At 36.7% G+C, this 19,236-nt stretch overlaps 1 protein-coding gene across 14 annotated transcripts in view; it reads left to right on the plus strand.

Moving 5' to 3' along the window:
• HDAC9 (histone deacetylase 9) overlaps positions 1-19,236 on the plus strand; it is a 392,579-nt gene that overhangs the window by 192,750 nt on the left and 180,593 nt on the right. For 10 of the 14 annotated variants that reach the window (XR_001876264.1, XM_017823859.1, XM_017823867.1 and 7 more), the window contains 5 exons: positions 4,914-5,036; positions 6,947-6,994; positions 7,437-7,647; positions 8,051-8,268; positions 16,338-16,616. Coding sequence is in view for 13 of the 14 variants with exons in the window: in XM_017823859.1 (XP_017679348.1) it covers positions 4,914-5,036; positions 6,947-6,994; positions 7,437-7,647; positions 8,051-8,268; positions 16,338-16,616 (879 nt within the window). In the remaining variant the exon portion in view is untranslated. Of the gene's footprint in view, positions 1-4,913; positions 5,037-6,946; positions 6,995-7,436; positions 7,648-8,050; positions 8,269-16,337; positions 18,947-19,236 lie in introns of those variants that run through there. The other 4 variants (XM_017823862.1, XM_017823863.1, XM_017823864.1 and 1 more) reach the window with 2 other exon arrangements.

The following is a 19,236-nucleotide window of genomic DNA, read 5'->3' on the forward strand; positions in this document are numbered from 1 at the left end:
TCAGTTTCCACAATATTCTGTATCCAGTGCTTATATTTACAGCAGTTCCTGCTTTGGTGTCAGTTTTCTATTAATTGTTGGTTTATGCTGTTTATGTTAGAAAAATTGCATAAGAAAACGTGATTTAACAGAGTTTTAGTTAACAGAGATATTTCTCCAGGTCAGTGGTAGGACATTCACCTCAAAAAAAAGAACCTGGAATGAGCAGTTCAACCTCCAGCAGTGACTTTTCCCCATAATGAATTAATTGTGTGTGTGAACTATGATCCAGAGGGCAGGTGGGTGACCTCTGCACACTGATTAGTAGCCTCTCTCTGGCCCATAACCAAAAAGAAAAAAAAAAAATTGCATTGATGGCTAACATGTGGTCTTGCCTCATAGCCCCTTGTATGTGATTGCAAAGAAATTTAAAAGATGCAGAGTAGGATCCATCATTCGGATTAGATCAGATCCTAGTTCAGTGGAATTGAGTTGTATATTTCACTATTGGGAATGTTTTAGATAGAAGTTGGTAATATGTAGGTGTTAGTGCTGTATTAAACAGGAGATCTTGACCAATTGGATTTTTTATTGACTCAGGCATACTGCAATATGCAAAGGCAGTAATGTCTGCTACATGGGGCTTGTTACTTTCCATGTTACAGTTTCTGGACATTTGTCCACAGTGTTGAACCACCATCAGAAATACATACAATCTGGTCAGGCTGGCAGTCTCTGGGGAGATTTGGAAAGGTCGTAGCAAGAACATTAATATTAACATTCTTATCATTAATAGAACACTGCATTGCATATGATTTGCCATTACTGTGCCAGACATCAGAAATTATAGCCCCAACATGCAATCAAAGTTGCTCAAATGAACCTAAAAAGTTCCTTTAGAAGCTGAGCTCTGCATGCTGGCATCAGTCACTTCACTCGCTGGATGTGTGCTAAGAAGCTGGGATCCAGTCAGGGATTTCTTTACCTCTCGGGTTACTTGACTGTTAGTACTGTGGTCCTGTGGGCTCCAACATTTTTCCATAAATCTCAGCTTCAGTGCATTTTTATTTTAGTGGGATTTTCTTTGGTAGTTTAACATCAGCCAAACTCCTACATGTCTCTTTCTAGTTTAGCATTAGCTGCCAGCTTTCAAAGGCTATACATCTAGTCAATTTTTCATCAGATACACAAATTACAGAAGTTTCTAATAATAGGATATGTTCCAAATCACCCAAAATATCACTTGTTTTTCTGTAATCCTGCATGACTCACAATGCTGTTGTTTCATAATTGTTGTTGTGACATTTGCAGTAAGTGTTGTGCTCATATCTGAGTGGGTGGATAGCTGTGGTTTTCATGGCAGCAAATAAAACACTTTTTGCTGAGGATAACAGGTTACTATGACAGAGCCATTTACCAGTAAAACATGAGTCAATACCGTAAATGATTACACTCTAGTGCATGGGCTGAATTAGAGCATTATCAGTAATGAAACAAATTTTACAAGTATTTTTACCACATCCATTGAAATAGCGAAACTTTTAAGTCATTTACCCTTTGGAACAGACAGTCTGGTGGGTAGACATTTACAGCTCTTTGAATGAACAAAGGTGCACTGCAAATGCCGCAGTTTTGCAGATAATCCTTTACTATCACAGTTCCCTTAATGGTACTTTCAGTACCATTTGTTAAAACACTGGTCTCACTATATGAAACTTAAAAGTTAAACTCACGATTTTAATTGCACCTTATAAATAAAATCTTGTTTTTATTAGGCCCAGATGTCTTCAGTATCATCAAGGTTCACCGCAGTAGCTATTTGTCTCCTGTAGCATGCCGTACACTTTCAGGTCACCTGCTGTGCTGGGGCTAAATCTTACTTGCCTGAGAAATGCAAGCAGGATTGAGCCCCTGCACAGCATGTCCCTTGAGTTCAGAGGGACAACCTGCTTTAGTCATGTAAAATGATTAATTTTAGGCATTTGCAGCCTGGTCAAAAGCCATTGAAGGCAATGGAAAGTTTCCAGTTGGTGTAAGCGGGCTTCAGATCATTTCTTTCATTTGTACTTCGCAGAGCAATATTTCCTAGAATATCCCTTGATTAAGCAGGAGACATGAATTACATGTATTGCAAATAAACACATAGTTGTTTTGTGCAACCTGATAGCCCTCGGCTCACTGAGGTGATCTTTGTAAGGGGCTAGTGGAAAAATGTGTAGGTTTCTGACTAGCTGATGAGGTTTGCTTCAAGTGTATGTAAAGAGAGTCTAATTAATTTTTTAAAAATCATCCCAAAAGCCTCAAGAGATACAAGGGTAAGTAATTGTGAATATTGAAAGCTATGACAACCTTACTGTAGCTCCACAGCTGAGAAATATGAAAGCCACACCATTTTGTCTTTTCCTCGTAATCCATACATGTGCATATTTACATGCACACATAGGTGCTCCTGCTTCTCAGCAGGTCCCGGTAGTACAACCAAAGTACAGTCGCTCATCATGGTTACTTGCTGATTACTGTGCATTGTTACATTTAGTTCTTGTACTCTGTTTTAAGAAAGAGGATAGCTGTTGATGGGCTATTTTAAGCATCAGGAAGCAGGATCAATGGACCAATAAGTATATAGATGAGAAAGTAAAGCAAGTCGCTCTTTGGGGTACTTTAGGTGCCAATCCAAATCACCATGTCTGCATGTAGGACAAGGACATGGCTTAGCCATTGTTCTGCCAAATGACACTGCTGGCAACTCCAGCTTTGCCACCACTGCAAGATATTGTTTACCGTGTATAAAGACAAGCTGCAGCTGGAGTCATGTTTTTCTGCCTCTGGGGGACCCTGCTTGAGCAGGATGGCTGGACTAGATGACATCCAGTGGTCCCTTTCAACCTTAGCCATACTGGGATTCTGTGATACAAAGGATCCCAATCTATGCAGGTAGACTACTCCATTTATTTTGGAAGATGAGGTTTAACTGATGCTTAGGCTAATATTACCTGAAAATATTTTTAAAAAACCAATCACTTACTAAAATATAAATGACATATTGTTAGTGGTATTAGAAATTAGATGGAAATGCTTTTACTAATAAACTCCTGTTTTCAACATTAAACTCCCATAACATGATTAATTCTGCCTGATAAAACAATCATGCCTGACGTTAGTGTGGGAGTGTGTTTTACTGCTATGCACCCTGCCACTGTTGCATTTATTAATTCTAATCTTAGAGGGTAATAGTGGCATACCAAAAGCTAAAAATGAAACATATATCTTTGACATGGCTTTGTATAGATGCTGCAATTGTTATGAATTTGATTAATATTCTAGGAGGCACATTAGAGCTACTGCAGTGTCCTTTTTCTGTCAAATCTTTGTAGACTCCCTCCATTATATCTCCATAGTCTTGACATATTTGGATTTACTCATGGTCAAAGGTGGATGTTATCAAGGCAAGTCACTGTTAGCCAGGAATTAATGTAATATACAAGTGGAGCTTCTTTGTTTCCTATGCTATCTGTGGATATTCCCTAGGTACCAAAAGAAAATTACAGAGATAGACTTCTACTGTTATTGTCTCAGTGATAGGTCGTATCTCCAAACAAACTGTATGAGGAAGGTTATGTTTTGGAATAACATCCTGTGTTTTTGTGCTTAACCACTTTTCAGTGATGGTCTGAAGTTGCATTGTATTAACGCAAAGTATTTTACAGAGTTAATTGATATTCCAGGTTTGTCCAGGGGAAAATCTACAGCTCCCCACAACATGCTTGACAAGTTATTATATTTACTTTAGTCAAAGCCCGAGTGTGCAGTATCCCTCTTGGAGGTGGTCTATTATTGGAGTCCCATATGCTTTTTGTTTGGGAAGAAAGCAGTCACTGTGTCATACTGTTACACAGGGTATTCTTTTTCAAGGATGTTGTTCCCTTGGGGACCATATCATGCCAGAGTTCCTAAGTCTAATAAGACCTTTGTAGCTCTTATTGTGTTAAGTTCTGGGAGGGAAGCAAGAGTTAAACAGAAAATATAATTCAAGCAACTATACTAGACCACATGTTGAAAAACATCACTCTTCAAGCAAAAAGGCAAAGGCTTCAAAAAAATTCCAGTTGTGGTAATCTAACTTTTTATGTTTCTTCCCAGTTAATCTACGGAAAGACAAAGGGTGATCCTTGTAGAATGTCTGGTTTATTTGACAGTAATCAAAAATATATCAGCAGTTCCATGTCCTTGGAAATTATATCACAGGGCTTCAAAAGAAGTTTTAAAGATTTTAACCTGAACAGAATTAGGAAAGTTCTGAGGACTATCCCATCATCAGGGATTGATAGGGCACTATTTTTTAATATATGCAGAAAGAGAAAGAGAGACAAAACATTATTTTAAATGACAGATGTGTCAATCTGCCTTACTTTCTACTCAAAATTTCCATGTTAATGGAGGTAAATAATGTGCCTGAAATATCCCCACACCATAATCTGGCTAAAAAAAGAAATTGACTAGTTAGAAATAATCTTACAAGAAAAAATATAACATATATAAAATATAACATATATTCAGATAGATATACTCCTTAATTCATTGGCTAAATTCCCACTGAGTTTCTAGTAGTGAAAGTCCAGTTGATGAGAAGAACTGATGTTGAACTGATGAGAAGTTGATGAGATGGTCTAGGAATCGTCAAGATTTCAGTTTTGCATGGAAAATTGATTTACTAACCAAGGAATAATCCCAGACATATATCAGTTGTTTCCTTAAGAACAGAACTATCAACAGCTTTCTTACAGGGGCAGTAATTTTTCTTATCTGGAACTCCATTGGGATGCAAATCAATGAATGATACATAACTGGCTTTCAGTGTATCAGATTATGAGGATAAAATAACAGAGATAAAAAGCTTGGAGATTTACTTCTGTTGTTTTTCCCATTTATTCCAGCATCTGGTTTCCCAGCAACGCCTTTTGATACAGGATGAATCAGTGAATTTGTTGAGTCTGTACACATCCCCTTCTTTGCCCAACATTACCTTGGGACTTCCAGCAATACAGCCCCAAATCAGTGTAAGTGACCAGTCTCGAGCCTTCCTATATAATTTTGCTTCCAGAAAACCTACTTTATGATAATTCTCTTTATTTTTTTTATGATAATTCTCTTTATTTTTTTAGCATTTCAGAACATAAACAATTCAGAGTAGGAACTAGACATCTCTATGCATTGGGCAACATCTGGATATTTAAGGGCACAACTTGAAAGCAATAATCATTCTTAATCTCAAATAAACAAGTGGCGGTGTGGAGCTTACCTATGTATGGGCCATATGCATTGTATTTATGTAAGATAACAGATTTCAGATGTGGCCTGATGTATATGAAGAGATTATTTAGTAAAAATGTTCAAATTATATGATCATCTCTACCTGATAAATTACAGCACCTGTAACTTTTTATGAGATTCCAGTAGCAACCTAAACTGGGCTGGAGCATAGTAGGGGAAGAACCTACTATTCCTGCAGCTAGGTTTGTGTTTGAGGGGTATGCTGTCAATCAGGCAAATAAAATTGGTGAGAAGTGAACAATTCTTAATATTTTAATGACGAGTTATATTCACATCCCTTTATTCAGTCTGCAGCAATGACCTTTGTCTAGAGATAAATCTTAAATTAATATGCAAAATGTGTGAAAACACAGACATGGTATCTATGGAAATCCATGCAGATGGATAAGGATCTTTAGATCTAAACCAAGTTAGTAACCTGGAGGTGAAATTTGCTGCTCAGTACTGAAAATTTTGCTGCTGGTCAAAACTTACCTGCTTTCCAGAAAAAAAAAAAAAAAAAAAGTAAAAATACTGATATATTGTGATTCTGTACAACCATATATTGTGAAGAAATTTTAGTAATTTAAATTTCTTAGAATGGGAATTGGTAACTTCTATGAAAAAACTAGGCGTTGTAAGCAAAGCTTTTCATGGAGGAAAAAAAATTATATCTGTGCAATCCACTATGTAATAAATGCTACTGAATTCTAGTGCTAAATGTAGTTTCAAGTCAAAGTTCCTTTTTACTTTATGGCTTATGCAATACATTTCCTGTTCTTAGCAGTAATATATTGCTGAAATCCAACATTTTAACATCAGATCCAGAACTTTGTAAAGAAAATTGTGTAAGCCTTAAATCAGTTCTCTGCAAGTCTGAGATATTTATAAGCAAATTATTGTTTGTAAGGAATGAAAAAATTGAACTGATCATGAAAGGTAGCACTTACTTTTTCAGAGGATATCAAGAACAATTTCTTAGCTATTTCACAAAATATATAGCTAGCTTCAAAGTAATTTTATAACATTAGAATAGAAATGAAAATATGCTTCATTTGCTCACTCAAATCTTATAAGCTTTTGATGTGGCCAACTAGCAGCAAATAGTACTTTTGGCATTTGAAAAAACAAAGGGGTTGATTTACGCAAGTAATGTTTATTTCTGTTTCTAGAATAAGCAGTTGCAAATTGAATGTAAAGTTTACTCTGGTGTTTGTTTTTCAGGGAAGGGTGATAGCAAAGTGTGAAGTAAGCATACACCAAAAAAATATTGGTAAAAACCTTGGTTTAGAATTTATGAAATTCAGATTATCAGATAAACTGTTTTTACCATGACGTACCATAAGTGGTTATCTGAAAGCCTCAACATGTATATTTCTGTTCAGTTATTATTCTTGCTGTAAAAAATGTTATTCTGCTTTAACTGCTGTTTTAAATTTTTTTTTAATAGGCAAAGAGCAAAGAACTTATATAAAGTACATTCACAATGCTGAAGGACGAAAACTTGCAAAAGCTTTAATTCAATAACTGTGCAATTTATAAGGGTACTTTAAAATGCCACACATGTACAATAGCTCTTGACAATTCTGTAGATGAGGGTTTAACTGTACAAATTTACTTTGCAAAGGGTAAAACTTACATTTGTGCTGTCCTTCAGGGAGTCAGGGAGTGCTCCAGGAAAAGTAATAGCTTCCCACTACTACAGGTAATTATTTTGTTTTGCTGATTGGCTTGCTGTGTGATGGAAAGTTATGTGAAAAAACAAGCCTTGCCTATTCCAAACTCAACGCAAACTATTTCCTCTGATCCCCTGGTTTCCTGCGCAGAAGGCTGTGGGAAGGTCTTTAGGAATTTTAAGGATAGGTCCTGTCCTTTCATTAATAATGTTCTAACTAGTAGTTTCTTATGCTTTGGCTTTTATTACTGATTTTTTTCCAAGTGGTTTCATTAAACAGTTTCTCACAGTGTTACATTTAACTGGCATGTTCTTCCTCCCTTTTTATCTCACGGTCAAAGTGTAAGATAGGGATGTTAACCTTTTCTTCTGTATGTATTCATAAAGTGTGATATATGACCATCTAATCAAGCGGAGGTATAAACATCCAGGTCTCTGAAAAGCGGTTACCAGTGTTGTTCTTCTTTGACAGGCTTCATCGTCATTCAAAGAAAAGCAGAAGGGGGAGACCCCATCACTCAGACAAGGAGTGGCCTTGGCTGGACAGTATGGAGGAAACATTCCTCCATCATCAACTCATCCTCACATTGCTTTGGAGGGAAAGCCAAATAGCAGCCACCAAGCTCTCTTGCAGCATCTGTTACTGAAAGAACAAATGAGACAGCAAAAACTTCTTGTGACTGGTAATGATCAAAGCTTCAATATGACATTAAGATGTTTTTAATGACTCTTGTATTCAGTTTAAACTAAATGTAGTAATACAGATACCATACATCCTAAACATTGGAAAAAGTGGAAGGGTAGAAGAGAAAAGGACAGTATCTGTTTATCTGTTTTCTCTTTTAGTGATTCTATTCCAGTCTCTTAGCCTGAAAGAATTCAGTGATTACAGAAAAGAGAAAATGATTACTTCATCACATTCTTTTCCAGCAGTGTATGACGAGGCACGTAGTACACATCTCACTGAATCAGTGCTGATGCAGAGTTCCTCAATACACACTCCTATTCTCACTGAAAGCTTTCTCTCCTATTAGAACTATTAGTTTGTTGTTTTTCACGGGGGAGTGAAATGTCCCTGTTTTGCAGGAGCGGTTCCTCTTCATCCGCAGTCTCCTTTAGCAGCAAAGGAGAGAGTCTCACCTGGCATAAGAGCTGCCCACAAACTGCCTCGTCACAGGCCACTGAATCGAACCCAGTCAGCTCCTCTTCCTCAGAGTACTTTGGCCCAGCTGGTCATCCAGCAGCAACATCAGCAGTTTTTGGAGAAGCAGAAACAATACCAGCAGCAGGTCCACATGAATAAGGTGAGTTCCCAAAGTAAAGAATTTCCAACTAACTTAAAGGTTGAAAACTACTGCGGAAGCTTAGCTATTGATGCCATGTGGTCACGGACAGCAGAGAGGTTCTTGCACAAGTATCTTGTTTGTTTATGCATAGTTGATACATATATATTTGTATAGAACTTAATTTTTCAGCTTCCGAAATAGGCTACAATTCAACAAAATAGGGTTCAAAGCAGCTTAGAATTGTACATTACAGGTGGCTTCCTGTTGAATGGTAAATAATGTCTTAAAGATTACTAGATTTCTCTCCCAACTATTTTGTGTGTACTTTTGAGCTTCAGCAGTCATTCCATTCAACTGTTTTTGAATTGTATTAAAACGTTTCTCATTGTGGGCTAGTATGTGGTGTAAATGGATAACTCATTTGAACTCAATCAGCAGATTAAATTTATTGTTTCTATGTGAGAAACTCACTAAATATCTGGAGAAATTTTTAATCAGCATTTATCAAAATTACTTTTTATCTGTGAGTCCATCACTAATGTGACATTTTGTTATCAGACCATATAAGGAGAAAGAGAAGAATGTGCTGTTGCCAACATTTGATACGGAGTTGAATCATGCAGCACATGATTGCCTGTACAGTAACACCTTATTCTGAGCAGGGTCAGGGGGAAGAGGAAAAGGGACCATCCATTAATAAACAAAGAACAGCAGAATCTAAATAAATTTATAAGGAACTAAGGCTTCTACAACAAATGTAATGCCATTCCCTGCTCTAAAATTAAGATATACAAGTAATTAAATGTTTTTATTTGGAAAACATTTTTCTGCATTTACTGAATAGCTTTCCAAAAGTTGTTTGCTGAAGCTCCTGTAATATTTCAAAGATACTAATCATGCATCTTTAGTTGTCTTCTTTTGTTTGAGTATTACTCAGTAACTCTATTTAAGAGGCAGTGGCAAAGAAGATGAAAAGAGGATGTTGGTTCCTTGTACCTAAGGAAAAAAAAAATCAATCCACCTTACTGGGTGAATTTCCCAGGGGTTACTGATTCTTTGGAATCTACTAAGAATTCCCAACAAAATTAGAAACAAACCTAGAGTTTAAGTACATAGTTTGTACAGTGGTTTGGTTATTAAATCTTGTCTTAATTAGAAAAAATGAAGACCAGAAAACTTCAAAGTTCAGAGCTGATCCTTCCATGTTAACCCCTCTCAGCTTGGGTGTTTTGATTACTCAACTAGGACTCCAGTTGGCTTTTCTTTGAGTATGCATTCCATATGTTTAATCAAGATGGCATATGTATATCTCGTAGCCTCAGGTTTTGAAAATATTTCACCTTCCCTCAATTGTTTGAAAAGAATTTTTAACGGGTAAAGTACTGAGTCTTTGTACTACAAACCCATCAGTTTATGCACTCCTCTCAAAGCAAAGAACCGCACTGACGTGTTTTTGTTAGATAATATGCTTATTGTTATAAATTCCACCACAGTATTTGGGATATGTGCTGTGACATATATGTACATTTGTCCCCAATGTGAAAATTAAACTTGAGGCACACAAACACATATTTCTAGTCACGTAGGACAAGGAATGCATTGAACTTCACAAGAGTAGACTAAATAAGGAGGTAAAAAGGCCGGAGTTGTTTGGGATAATGCTTGTTTCAGTAGCATTTTTTTTGCTGAGTTAAACTACAATGAAAATACACATTAATGAGAATAATTTCCTCTCATACTTGAAATACACTTTCATTCTCACATGGTTCTTTGTGATGAAGAGACAAAATAAAATTCCTTCTTTTAAAACCTGGTGAACCTAGCTTGTAACAAACGTGAATAGAGCCTTCCTAAATCTTCGTTCGCGAAGCCTAGCCATGATGATTGGCTATACATATATGCAGATAGTGGAAACTTAGTTTATCTTAGGGCCTTTCTCTACCTTGAACCTCTGTAACCTACTTATGCCCCAATAGCTTAGCAGTCTCCTTTACCCCTACTCCCAGAGCAGTCAGCCTTCTTCAGGAGCACAGTAACTCATCAGAGCAGAAAATACCTGAGAAGGAATGAGATCACGTGGCAGCTATAGAAGCAGTGAGTTATCTGAGGATGTGTGTGGTTTATCAGACTTTACAGTTTGCAGCATCTAGGTTCTTCTCCATTCTCTGAAGAATCATTTTGGTGAATAGTATTGAAAAATGTCAGCACTCTAACCATGTGTGTCCTTTGCAAGGACGCAGAAGGCCGGGGGCTTTCTTATGTACTTACAGAACCTGATTTTTAAAAACTGGAATTTGAGGGTAGCCCACAGAAAAGAGAGTGAAAAAAAAATCAAATGGTGAAGTAGCTTTTATGTACTGAATTTAAAGCTATATTCTTTAATCCTCTAGCTAAAAATTCAGATTGAACACCTGTGCCTATAAGGCTTTTGTACTCTGCTAGCATGGTGGAACATACTTTCTTCAAACTTAACTCTATTCACAGTTGAAGTTATTTGTTCGTTACATAATTTGTATGGCTCTACAATCAAACTCTGCAAAGCAGAGTTATAGTTATTTGAAACTTTAAACAGTAGATATTCTAGATCAGGTAGGAAAACAACCGATATCTTCTCATTTCTTAGGACAAGACTGGGCATGTATCAAGTGAACACATGAACTTGTTATTTTCTATTGTTCTGTCCCTTACTCTCCTGTTCATAGGCTGTATAATGAAATCTGCAGAGGTATAATTTCCTTCTTTTCAGTCATGGAAAATGCAGGGGGTTTATTTAATAAGGAATACTCAAACATTCTCTTAAAAGTTTGGGTGATAAAGATCAGAACCATTTTAAGCTGACAAGACTATGAAATGCCAGTTGATCAAGAGCTTAGAACAAATTAATATCATCTTTTTTCTTTTCTATTTCTGTTTCCATTTTTTTTCCTTTGAATATTTGCCCTGAGCTAAGATCATGTGGCATATATCAGCGCTGCCTGAAAACTGGTTTTGGTCAGATCTTTTTGGCTGACCTGTAGGCGATTCTTGCTGTAACAACAAAAAGAGGAGGAGAACCAGTTTTTCCCCGCCCTATTGTTCTTGTATTTAAAAAAACCATTTATTTTTTTCGAGGAAAAAATATACTTCAGCAGCAAGCCAGTGCTGATGTGAGGGTGATAACAAGCAAAATCTAACATAGGTCAGAGGTAGAGGATTTCCTTGGATCATTTCCATTCTGAAAAGAAACAAATCATTGCCAAAAGGTGTGCCTCTGTCCTTCATAACAAAGAGAAGCTCCCCTATGGATTTTTTCTGGTCAGCTGTCAGATGCCAGGCTTTTGATGTGGGAAATGGTATACATCTCCACTGAAGTCTGGCATGTATACCTGTGGGATCTAGTACACTGACCTTCTGAAAACATTCTGCAAATGTTGACATCCCATCCAAAAGTAGGTAAAAACCCTTGTCCCAGAATTAGTAATGAATGTGAAGTAACCTGAACTCAGCTTGTCCTAGGGAAGATCAGCTTTGCCATTGTCAGCTTTAATATACTTCTGTCCAAATGACAGCTTGTTTCCTCATAACACCCTTTGATCACCATTGCAAATCTTCATTCTGCTCAATAAAGGGAGTTCAAAGTCCAAAACTCCCTATTAAAAGCAGTGCAATTGGGTACCAGAAGACCATTACTACCATAAAAAAAACTTAAAATCATGATATCATTTGTGTATATCTGTATCTAGAAAGCTTTGACCCTGCCACTAGCAAAAAAAAGAAAAGGGATTTTGATATAACTAATATAAGTGCAAAGCTCCTAGCAGAAGTCTGTGTCCAAGAAAATCTCAGAAATCATTATGTGAAGAGTACATGAATAAAAGCCCCTGGTCTTTAAAAGTTATTTTTGTCATTTATGATGAATAAGGCCTGCCTCTGCTGAAGCTAAACTAGCATGGTCTTCACTGGAACCAAGATTTTATTTGATCAGTGTGGGAACTCTATTTGTGTTCTTAAATAGTGTATTCTTAGCATTTTGACAATTTTTTTTTCAGTGGTAAAATTCTCAGTATGGTAAAGTAAATGTTAAAATAATGGGGCAGTTGATAGTGTGCACTAAAGTGTGGGAGCTGTATGGATAATGCTAAAGCTTAGATAAGAAATACCTGAATTTCAGTTTTCATTCCAGCATCTCAGTTGGTTTAAAACATCTTTGGATAGGGGAAGCAATGGCTGCACAAGACTGTGAGGTAAAAAATATATAGGAAGTGAAAATTCATTACTGCTTTAGATAATGTTCATAGTTGACCAATCTCTCTTAATAAAAATAAAAAATAATACAGAAATTTATATTGATTTATTGATGGAAAAAATAGGAAGATTATTTGTAGAAATACTGAAAAGATACAGTTAATCCCAGATTAATCATTCATTTCTCTGAATGATATTTAATGAAATGTGGCAGACTGGATCAGGTTCAACGGTAGTAAATTAATCTAGTTTCATTAAACATATTACACTAAGGTTTTGGCTTTGCAGCTCACACATCTGACTAGCATCCTCTGAAGATGAGAGGTATTCTTCCAAATACTGCTTACAGCAGGGGTTTATTTGGACAAAACTACAGCAAGAGTTGGCTGTGTTTGGAATTGGAAAATACCCAGAGCATTTTCTCCTTTCTTAAGAACTAATGTTTAAGCCATAATGCAGAAGAATGATTTTGAAAGACAAATATATCCCTTAGAAATGTTGTGCTACATGAGTAACAGAGACAACAGTAAGCAGGTGCCAAGTTATTTTCAGTACAGCTAACAACAGATATAGCTGGTCAAAATAGTCTGATTATCATAGGAAAGCAGGGGGAAAAGTGTGTTCAGGAAGTATATACATGAGTTCTTAGAAACAACTGCCATGTATTTCAAATGAACAATTAACTAAGGATGGAAGTTATGGGGTGGCTGTTGCAGAATTTCATGTTTTGTCTCTTTGTAAAGACATTTTATTTTAAATCATGCATTTTACAAGAGCTTATAATTTCAAAGGAGAAACAAAGGCAGGAGCTGCAACTGAAGGACCTATAAAATGGTTTGTTGAAGTGTTCAGATTATTTACACTTAGTCTTCCATTTTTCTATACAAGCAAGCAGGTTAGATTATGTTCGATGACTTTTTTTGGTTGAACTCTTGCAGTTATACAGTGGAGTTGATGTCTGTAAATGCTTCCTCTTCTGCTGCCACTATTTACTTTGGCTCATGCATATCCCTTACAGTTTAATTTCCTGAAAAAAAAAGAAAAAAAAAAAAGGTTACATTAGCACGAAACCATTTTTCTAGTGACTGCTTTGGTTGGAATAGTGATAACAGTAAAGTATACTGGTTAAAGATGTACAACTCTTAATTTCTTAGTGAAATAAATTATAGTTTTGTTATTATTTTTAAATGCAGTTTTACTAAAACTCAGATTAAACAATCACTTTTTCAAAATAAAAAATATGCATTAAAATGAGGAGAAAGTCCTGCATGTACCTACTGATAAATTCAGAAAAAAAATGGAAAGTGAGGATTTCAAGTGAAAAATTTAAACATTAAGTGTAAGCAGAAGTATCCAGCTGCACAGTGAAAGGACCTGAGCAGTGTTTCGCTCAAAACTCATTTTCTTCTGTGTAATCCATCTTCAGATAGAGAGAAAAGATAGAATTACTGACTCTAAACTGCTATCTTCATCTGTCTCCAGATACATAATTTTCCATGGTACTACCAGGAGATATAATATAAAATAAGATGTTTAGGGCTTGGGAGAAGTGAACAGTCTCATGGTAATGCTGCTAATATAGTACTGGAATAAGTACTGGGGCCAAGCTGTCTTTAAAAAACACATTTCACAGATTTTTAGAAAATTTAATTTGTTTATCTCCTCCTGTGGCTGAAGTCTGGAGCAAATCACCTGCTGACTTCCATGGCATGGGAAGAGGCCCCAAAACAGGAACAGTGGAAACTGAAACGCGCACAAATACCACTCTGAGTCTCTGCAGCCCCCTTATGCATGCTTGTTCACTCCACTGACTGCATGCAGAAAGTGTCTGAAGGTGATCTGTGTATTCATTCTGTACTGCAGTCCATCATGAGTTGCCTCAGAAAGCTCAGCAGCAGATCTGTGCCCATACAGCAGTGTGAATAAAAAAAAGCCTGACATAAAAGTGAAAAAGCATAAAAGAAAGGAGAGCAGTAATGAGCTAAATATGCGTCTTAACTTTGCTGTGGACATGCACTCATTTTCTCTTGGCTTCCCCTCCAGAATAACCCACCTGGTGTCAAGTAACTGGCACATGGAATGGTTTACAGATGGATCAGCCTCAGTAACTCTTGTAGCTGTATATGATTATATGTCACACAGATGTTTCAGCTTGTATTTGCTCACTAGTAGCAAGCCACACAGCCTTACTTGTCTTTCTCTTCTTGTTTGAGGATGTTTAACTAATAAATAATAATAATTTATATAATAACTAAGTGACAGAGAGGAGTGTACCTGAGCTGATTGCATGTAGTTAGTTTTAGTGCCTTTTTGGTCAGCATCATCCCCTGAGAAGCAACTGGAAAAGATTTATGTATTTGATCTGAGACATTTTTTGGATGCTGCTTAATAGAAGGAGACACTGCGTTAGTTGCAGTAGTGAGGATTGCCCAGTTTAGAGCATACCACCTGCAGCATGCAGGATACACATATAGTGATTACCATAGTAATGAAAAAGGATTTTTTGTTTGTTTCTTTTTAGTAAACCATTAAACTCCCATTACACCCCAAAAATGAAGGTTTGCTGTGACAGAAGTCAAACAGGCTTCCACTGTGGATTTGTTTCTCCACTGATGAGGTGTATGCATCAGAGCATCAACTGGGACTGCATAAACTGATCTTTCAGCTCTACTTGTGGATTTTGTGGGAGTTCCTAAATCCAGCTTTAGCTTCTTGATCATAGTTTACATGACAAACCTGCCCTGCACTAGAGGTGGCATTTTTCTCTATGCATTAGCAAGCTGAATGAAACTGGATGGTCTATGGTTTGTGACAAAGTAGGTATAGTGAAGCCATCCAGTAGCTCAGTATATGACACTAGCTAAAACTCAGTTTTAAAGACTTGGTATTTTGGGAGGGAGGCAGATGGGAAGAGGAAAGTATGTAAGAGTAATGGTAAAAGGTATATTTTTCCCCTCAGGGTATTTGACTTTGATGATGATGAGCAGTATTTGCTTGAAATCAAGGGGGGCAGTTGAATAAATGATAATTACTCGACCCCTTGGAAATTCTTACTTACCTGTCTGATTTGTGCCTCTTTCAATAAAGTGGGAATTTTGGACTAGTTTGCAGTTAATTGGCTTTATCTTAAATAGCAAAATGTAAACTGCATGTGATTGCAACGCTCAGGCCTCTGGCACTTCAGCAGAGCTTTACAATAGCAGTTAATGGTGTAACACCAGTATTTTGGGTAGCTGTGTTATATCATTATTGCTGAAACTGGGATACCTGTACAATGCACCACAAAATCTGTGGTCTTTCCAGTCATGGATAGATGTGCTTGTAGTATCTGTGTGCCACGCCATAGGGGACTGACGCCAGCTCTTTGTCACTGCTCCTTTGTTGGCTTACAGTGACTTCAGGCTTTAATTGATTGAGAAGTTTGTGTGAACATTCCCTAATTTGATTATAACAAAACATTAATCAGATTACTAATTTTCTTATACATTATTGTTCCTTTATTATTTTGTGTTGTGGAAAATTAACTGTAAGATTGTATTTCTGAATTCATGTTTGAAGAGTATGAAGGGAGAGAAATTTCTCTTGATTACCAGCTGTAACAGTCTAACAGATGTTTTCATTATTCTGCCTGATTTTTAGTTTATTATTATTATATAGCACTCCATATACATGGTATTTTCTACTGCAGAATAAGAAGTGACCTTTTGCTTAGGGACTTTTTTCCCTGTACATCAATACTTTGGCAGTGCATAGCTACATGGGTTTGCTGCAGAAGCTTTAATTTTGTCCCTGCAAATCTAGTACTTTTTGGTGTTTGGCAAAAGTGAAAGGAGTCGGTAACTGTTCCCCTCTTCTCTTTCCAGATGCTCTCTAAGTCCATTGAGCAGCTCAAGCAGCCTGGCAGTCACCTGGAGGAAGCTGAAGAAGAGCTTCACGGTGATCACTCCATGCAGGAAGAGCGAGCTCCCGCCAGCGGTGCCAGCAGTGCCAGCGTTAGGGCTGAGAGCAGCAGTGCTGGTGTGGATGACAGAATAGGACAGCAGGTGGGGGCTGTGAAAGTCAAAGAGGAGCCACTGGACAGTGATGAGGATGTTCAAACCCAGCAAATGGAATCTGGGGAGCAAGCTGCTTTTATGCAACAGGTAATAGGCAAAGATTTAGCTCCAGGATTTGTAATTAAGGTTATTATCTGAACATCACATGCATTTTCTAGGCTTTGATAAGCAATTGTGTTTTGATTCACTGACCTAGCAAATCCTGATTTGCTGTTCAAAGAGTTTAACAAGTGCAGAAGTGTTGTATGTACACTTGAAAACATAGTGAAGTTCATCCTTATGGCCACTAATTGAGAAACTACCTGTTGCAGTCAATTATTCTGCATATATCTGCGTAATAGCTGATAGACTTTGTATTAACCCAGAATTACCTTACATCGCTTAGTTTTAGTGAAAGAGATCTTGTATCACTTAGCCTGTTGAGATCAGCAATTGCTGGAACTAGTTTCCAGACCTGATTGATGAAACATTCTTCTGCTCTGATTTTGAATCCTCTGACTTTTGCTTTCAGCTGTCTGTATATATTGTATCATACCGTAGTCTTGAACACTGTTAACATTAGGGTATTTTTTTCCCCAGTAGACAGGTACTGACTGCTATATCAGTGGTCCCAGGCTGATGTATAAAGTTAATTTAGAGAAAAGTACAAGGTGGATATAAAGAGGCAAAGCAAGGCACTGTTCTAAAATTGCATTGTTTTCTTTTTTTGCACTGCTTGGTTAATTTTTCATTCTGTCTTATTTGATGATAATGTCCTCAGAGACATCCTTAAATGCAGCAGATGAAAGTACTGGTGAGAAGCAAAATGCAGCATTAGGCTCCAGTCAGTTATTAGGACATTGCACGAAAAGCACAGATACGTTATCGTTATCATCTGATATCCAATCACGTGTTTATTTTTTTTTAAATGAAGACTAATCGTGAAATATTGCATAACCTTTCCTGCCGGGGTCTCATGGACAAATCCTAAAATAACAACTGTGCATAAAATGCCACCTTGACAAAGGGCTCGTTCAGCTTCTCTGGGAGCTTTTCCCCAGAGCTGAGAGGCGCAGTGCGTGTGTGCAGCCCACGAGCTGGCGTCCCTTTCCGTCCTTGTACCATCAGGCAGAGCAAGGCTGGGTGCTGTGCAAGGCCCTGTTTATTTAAGTCAATGCTTTGTCAGGTCCCTGCTGTTCTCCTGCAGAAAAGTGATTTTGGGAGGGGGGGCAGGAAATGCCTTATGGAAACAGGAAGCCCAAGTGATTCATGTGCTGAGGAATGCGGGCTGGGGGGAGGTGGGGGGGACGGGGCAGCGCTCCCTCTGTTTTTAAAGGCACTCTATGAATTGATTTATTGTCAAAGAAAATAACAAAGCGAGTAGGGAAATTGTTAAGGAAGCTTTCCAGTGAAACATTTCCTTCATATTCCCTTTTGATATGTTTACCTTGTTTTATAGGTTTACTTTTGTTAAGCTAGTTAAAGATTCATTGTATTAAGATCCCCTTTAATATGGATAATCCCAAACTGACCTGGACTCCTTGTCAGGTTTTTTTTCTATTAAAAATATTTATATTTCTAAAGCTGAGGTATTTTAAGGTGCAGTATCCTGTTTCAAAAGAGATAGCTGTTTTGCCAAATGTAGAAATTGTTCTAAAATATGTTATTAGCATGTGTTATTTACATTATGCTCTAATATGATTAAATCTCTTCTAAAATGTTGCAGCTTCTAAAAAGATACATTATCCTTTTTCCTAGAAGATCTCCAAACAAATGACTAAATAGTTGCTGTTAACACGAAAGGCCTCAATAGATAGAAAAGATTTATTAATTGAGAAAACACAGGTGATTTTTATGTGTGCTTCATATTTGAACAGAAATCTTTCTCCATCTTGGATGACAAAAATCACATTCACATTCAAAAAGTGAAGGATATAGAATGAAATTATATGTGTTTCCCATTCTGTGAATTTTTAATTTTCTTTGAAATTTAACTTCAGCCTTATCTAAAAGGGATAGTGCATCTTTAAAATACATTTGGGGAGAAACTTGCAATTGAGAAGAATTTTGTATAATATCACTTCAAAGACATGTATTCACAAAAGACAAAAGATATTTTTATAATGTCATTCAGATGAGAAAGCCCAATACATTAGTGGACTTTAATTTCAGAATCTTTCAAATTTGGATAAAATTAAAATAAGAGAAACTACCTGGAACCAGTGAAAAGGAAAACTGGGTTTAAACAACCACATTTCTAATTGATTATTGTCTCTTACATTTTAAATCTACTGTATTTATTATAATTTACACCCTTAGAGGTGATCTCTTGTTTTGTGTTGTAAATATATTCTGTTTGTATGTTCCCTTTTTTTTGCCTTCTGATATAAGTCTCTTCCTTTCTCAAATAAAGTTTTTTTTTAAAAGATCCCCTTTCAGATATCTGACTTTGTGTAAATTCGATAACTTAGTTGTGCTTTTGCTTTGTATAACAAAATATGTTTGCTACACATTGTTGAAACAATTTAAACTTCCAGGAACAAGGTTTTTATTACAGTATTACAATAATTACACAAAGTCTTTATTTTTTAGTCTCTTGTTTTATCCTACATCAGCCATTATAAGTTTTACTGAATGTGGAATAGTATCAATGCATGCTCATTTTCCCATCATGACATCTGTCTTGAACATGTGATCATATATTGTACCATATAGGAAAGGTAAAAGT

This window comes from Lepidothrix coronata, unplaced genomic scaffold (genome assembly GCF_001604755.1).
Source record: "Lepidothrix coronata isolate B3197 unplaced genomic scaffold, Lepidothrix_coronata-1.0 Scaffold106, whole genome shotgun sequence".
Taxonomy (NCBI): domain Eukaryota; kingdom Metazoa; phylum Chordata; class Aves; order Passeriformes; family Pipridae; genus Lepidothrix; species Lepidothrix coronata.